Raw genomic sequence first — 6,011 nt, 5'->3', positions numbered from 1 at the left:
CAAGATGCTCGAGTGCTAAACAGGAAGATCCCCCACTACACAATCAATTAGCCCTAATCAAAATTAGTTCACAATCCCAAATCATAGGCCTAATCCCTAAGTCTAAACTCCCAAAATAAGGGCTCAAATGATTTTCCCCTTAATGGGCCTAACCATTCATGACCCACACGCAATAACGAGCTCAAGGCCCAAAGGCCCAACTATATCACTTAAGGCCAATTAGTAAATTCAGCAGCCCACCTACTCTAAACAGATCAAGGCCCAAACACAAATAAGTCCCAATGAACGAAAACCCATCACAAGTCCAAAAGCTCAGTAGGAGTTTACGTGCGGTGTAATCCTGGTACACTCAGTTTACTTGATCGTTATGTCGTACACGTTTTGTATACCTTGGTACGCTCAGCGTACTACGCTGCTAAACACCTACACCGATTTGTTGCTTAATCCATGCGATCACTTAATCTCACTTCTAGATCTCGTTCAAAAAGAGGGTCCTAGGGCATAAAGTTGGCAACTTTATGCCTTAGCATGTCTTATGGGAGTCCAACATCCAAATTTTATCATCAAAGCTCATTTAAAGGACCTGTATTCATGCATGGATTCATATCAACCACCAAGATAAAGGGACTAAGATATAGCATTGCTAGCTTCATGAGTTGCCTAAACTCACAAAAGAGAATACATGGACCAAAAATGATCTTGTAAGCAAGCCCTAACTCTAACTATCAAAAGTAAATACAACGTCTGAGCTTTTTACCTTAAAATACTTCCTAAGATAATGTAGATTTAGGATTTTCAAGCTCAACAACGTCCAAGGCATGCTTACTAACTTCTTCATCATGCAAACACACTAAAAAGGCCACTAAAGTCACTTTCAAGCTCAAAGATCAATCTTAATGGAAACTAGGGTTTTAGGGACGTTCAAAGGCAGTGGAGGTTGATAAGAGTGACTGTCCAAAGGTCATAAGTGTACTTAAATAGGGATCATGTGCTAAAATTAGGGATTTATCATTTGACTACGTACGCCCCGCGTACGTCGCTCATAGACCCAATTCTGCATGCCTATGTACGCTAAGCGTACATAGATGTACACCCTGCATACGAAGGGAACTCTTTCGCAATAAAATTATCATCCCATGGCTTAAAAGGAAATATACCTGAATCCAACTGTTACAAATCTCCCCCGCTTGAATTAGACTTAGTCCTCGAATCCTGTTGTCACAAACAAATGTTGGTAGAGTCTTAGTTTTCTTATCAAGAATGTCCTCATCTCTCCCACTGGCTCCCACGTCCACTTAGAGCCCTTTCGGTGCTGCCATTTCACCTTCACCAGATTCACCACCTTGTTACGTAGAGTCTTAGTTTTCTTATCAAGAATGTCAATGGGCTTCTCCACATTAGTCATGCGCTCATCCACCTGAATATCATTTAACGAGATCACTGCAAAATCACCGGCTGCACATTTCCACAACCAAGATACATGGAAAGTGTTATGGATCTGACTGAGCTCATTAGGAAGATCCAGCTGGTATGCAACCCTGCCAACATGGGCATAAATCCTGAATGGACCAATAAATTTGGGACCCATCTTGCTCCTATTCTGAAATTGCATGACACTTTTCAAGGTTACACCTTTAACAACATAAAGTCTCCCACCTAAATCCCGAGATCCAAATGGCATCGGTCAGCATAACTCTTCTAATGACTCTATGAGACCCACAGTTTGTGGTGCACCTGCTGAATCAACTCGGAGGTCTTAAGCACCACCTCGGTGCTTCCCATGACCCGATGTCCGACCTCTCCCCAAAAAATCGGGGTCCTACACCACCTTCCATGAAACATCTTGAATGACGGTCGATTAATACTAGCATGATAATTGTTGTAGGAGAAATATGCTAGTGGAAGGTAAGTATCCTAACCCCCTTCAAAATCCAACATGTAAGCCCGAAGCATATCCTCTACCTTCTGGATCGTCCGTTCTCTCTTACCATCGATCTGGGGGTGGTATGTTGTACTAAAATGCAATTGAGTACCTAACTCCTCATGGGACATCCTCCAAAACCTGGAGGTGAAATGAACATCGCCGTCTGATATCACAGATAGAGGCACCCTGTGCCTGACTACCACCTCCAGAACATAGATATCCGCTAACTTTTCTATGGATATACTATCGGCAATCAGGAAAAAAATATGCACTCTTGGTCAACCTGTCCACAATGATCCAAATGAAGTCAACACCCTGCGCTGTCCTGGGCAATTTCGTGATAAAATCCAAAGGGATCTCCTCCCACTCCCACATGGGGATGGGTAACGGTTGGACCTTTCTGTGAGGTCTGTGATGTTCGAGTTTGACTTTCCAAAAAGTGAAACACCGCTCAACAAACCAAGCAACTTCGCTTTTGATACAAGGCCACAAGTAATTCAACATCAAATCTAGGTACATCTTTGTGGCCCTCGGGTGGACAGAAAATTTTAATTTATGCACCTCCTTGCAAATCGTTTGCCTCGCCTTCCTGATGCCACAACCCAAACCCTACCACACCGTGTCAATAACCCCCGACTATCTCAAACAAATAAAGGAATCTGTCCTCTAGTCCGTGCAGTCTTCCAATTCTCTTTTTTTAATCCTTCCACTTGAGACTCCTTGATCAAATTCAACAAAGGTGAAGTGAAAATCATATTGAAGAAAATATCTCGGATCGATGAGCAAGATACCTTACGGCTAAAAGCATCAACCATTATATTAGCGTTCCCTGGGTGGTACAGAATCCCGCAGTCAAAATCTTTCGCTACATCCAACCAGCTCCGCTGTCGCATATTCAAATTGGTCTGATCCATCAAGAATTTCAAACATTTTTGGTCAATGTTGATAGTATACCAAACTCCGTACAAATAGTGCCTCCAGGTCTTATGGGAAAACACCATTGCGCCCAATTCCAAATCATGTGTGGGGTAATTTGCCTAATGAGGCTTCAGCTGCCTCAAGGTGTAAGCAATCACATGCCCTCTCTACATAAGAACAACTCCTAATCCTAAAATAGAAGTGTATCAATAAACCACAAAACCATCCAATCCCTTAGGTAAGGTGAGAATCGGGGCCTCGTATAACCTCTGTCTCAGACTCTCGAAGGCCAACTGCTGATCCGGACCCCATTGAAAGGTCACATTCTTCTTGGTCAGACGGGTCAGAGGCACTTCAATCTTGGATAAATCCTAAATAAATATCCTATTATACCCTCAAGACCCAAGAAACTTTGGATCTATGATGCACTTTTCGGAATTTACCAACTAATCACGGCCTCAAACTTGGCAGGGTCCACCAAGATTCTATCCTAATTGATGAAGTGACCTAAAAATTGCACCTCACGCAACCAAAACTCGCATTTAGAGAATTTGGCATACAGCCTCTCCCTCCTCATGGTCTCTAATACCTCTCTCAAATCCTACTCATGCTACTCCTTGGTCTTGGAGTAGATGTCACACCCCCAAACCAGACGACAAAAACGTCCGGCGGTGGATGACTTCATTTGTAGTATCACAACACATGCATCATAGTAATCAAAGTGCAAAACAGCCATTGTATTTAAAAAATATAAGTAATTACATGTGTTCAATCACTATATATTGACACCAAAATAGTTATACAGAAGAAGAAGACTTGACTCAAAAATGGCTCCATCTTCTCCAAAGCTCGGGGACTACCTGTATACTGATTCCTTGTAAATACAAGTAATTTGAAAAGACAGTATCAACATAAAGTTGAGTGAGTGAATAAGTATTTATGTTTGAAAGTATGTTTTATGTTCCTTGAATATGTAAACTGTTCCAGAAAATTCTATATTTTCTGTTGTATAAGAAAAGTAGTTTTAATCACATAAAACCGTACTGTTTGTAACCCGTGTTCTGTTTTTAGATCCTTTTTGTATAAACTGTAAAAGAGAGTGTACCTGGCTTAACCAGGTGTTATTGTATAATGTAATGTAATACTGTATATTGTATCTTGTAAACTAGTACTTTGAAAATGTACTCATGTTTAGTTAATTATACACTAACGTATTGATAATATATTTTTAATGAGTAATTAAAACCATACTATGACTAGATGCCCTGAAACAACGCTTTGAAGGCCTCAAAACTGTTGATAACAATTGTCACTCATAAGCGTGTATGCCGACTGTAGCTAGCAGCCCGAGTGCAGGGTTGTCAATCCCAATACATATATGTACACACTTGTTTTGATCCCCGACTGGAGATTCTGGTTATAATGTTAGTACTTTAACTATGTTTTTTAAATGAATTAAACAACCTGAATCTATTGACTCATAAAAAGCATATAGACGTTACATGTATAATAGAAGTGAAAACCCAATCATTCTGAAATAAATGATTGATAGTATGTTCCTGAATTAGCTTTCTTAACATGTATTTGAAAGATGTATACCCTTAATTAGTTTTAAATCAAACTCTTGTTATTGTAAAATGGTGTACTTTAGTATACTTGATTAATCAATTTAATGCTCTTATGAATCATAAATTATACCTATTATAATTTATATGTACTTTTTGAATTGATACTAAATGTTCATGAATGCAACCTTGCTCGATATGTTACAAAGGGTAATGAAACAGAATGAAATAACCTTATATATATATATATATATATATATATATATATATATATATATATATATATATATATATATATATAATTTAAACGATAGTCGGACAAATAACCGATACTTTAAGCCCACATCAAAACAAGGAAAAGGAAATAAAGCGAGTTATCATTCCTAAGCCCTTTAAATATATATATATATATATATATATATATATATATATATATATATATATATATATATATATATATATATATATATATATATATATATATATGTAGGATTTTTGGGAAAAATATAAGTTTATAAAATCACTTTAACATTTCGAAATACTTTTGATGACTTTATGTCATTTTAACACAATTTACAATCATTTTCTTGTAACACAAATATCCTTATGTTAGACTTGTATCCCCCCCCCCCCCCCTAAAACAGTAAAAACTATGAAAATACAGGGGTATCAACTTACATGATAGTGAGTAATCTGATAGAAGATAAATACAGGATGCTTGTAGCACTTAGTGAAATCCCGAAGCACAAATGGATCCTATTTATTTTATATTCACACACACACACACACACATATATATATATATATATGTATATATATATATATATATATATATATATATATATATATATATATATATATATATATACAATTGGTGTCTACAACAACTAATATGTATAGCAAACATCCTTAGGAAGTAGGAAACACTTACTATAAAGTGTTAGAATCGAATCTAGGAGGCTGAAACTTGATCACGACCAAGTAAGGAGGGTTCACGGCCACCTTTTGGTGTTCACGACCCTAGATCTTATGATGATTTGATGGTTCACAACCGAAGAACAAGTGTGTGTTCTTAGTGTTCTTGGTGAAAAAGATGAAGATTTGAAGATCTAAACGAAAAGTATTGAATTCGTGGATGAAATCAAAGAGTTTCACTTGAATAAGAAGATTAACTAGCAAATCGGGATGAATCACTTATGTTTTTGAAGAGAAAGGAAGGTTTCCCTTGATGATACTTGATAGAGTTTGAGAGTTCTTGGCTGGAATATGTGAGAAATGAAGGAAAAATGAAGTAAGTCTATATATATCTACGAGGGTTCAGGGTCCGAAGGGTTCACGGCCGTGTACCTCGTTTGCGGTCCGATGGTATACACAGTCTCGTTCACGACCCGAAGTGATCATGGTCTGAGGTTGATGTACGGTTCGAAGGATAAGAAGAAAAGGCATGCGAGACTTCTTAGATTTCAAGCCATACTCTTCTTAACAAAACAATACTTTGCATACTATGATTAAACCCATAAAATACATTACTCTATCTTATAAAAGATAGAATATAATTTTAGTTGACTTTAGTTTGACCATGTTTGACTTTCTACAAGAAAATA

General features: G+C 37.5%; 1 protein-coding gene across 1 annotated transcript; it reads right to left on the bottom strand.

The window, feature by feature from the left end:
* Nucleotides 1–1,198: 1,198 nt before the first annotated feature.
* Nucleotides 1,199–1,681, bottom strand: LOC145039719 (uncharacterized). Its single transcript, XM_078987738.1, has one exon. The coding sequence runs from the start codon at nt 1,679–1,681 to the stop codon at nt 1,199–1,201; it is 483 nt and encodes a 160-aa protein (XP_078843864.1).
* Between the last annotated feature and the right edge of the window lie 4,330 nt (nt 1,682–6,011).

Source organism: Lactuca saligna, chromosome 4 (genome assembly GCF_052625555.1).
Source record: "Lactuca saligna cultivar CGN05327 chromosome 4, ASM5262555v1, whole genome shotgun sequence".
In the NCBI taxonomy this organism is placed as follows: Eukaryota; Viridiplantae; Streptophyta; class Magnoliopsida; order Asterales; family Asteraceae; genus Lactuca; species Lactuca saligna.
The sequence above is the reverse complement of the archived record's forward strand: the minus strand, read 5'-3'. Positions and strand labels throughout refer to the sequence as shown.

Bases quoted from the DNA above. Each gene is read 5' to 3' on its own strand.
- LOC145039719 (XM_078987738.1), bottom strand. From the start codon at position 1,681: ATGCCATTTGGATCTCGGGATTTAGGTGGGAGACTTTATGTTGTTAAA.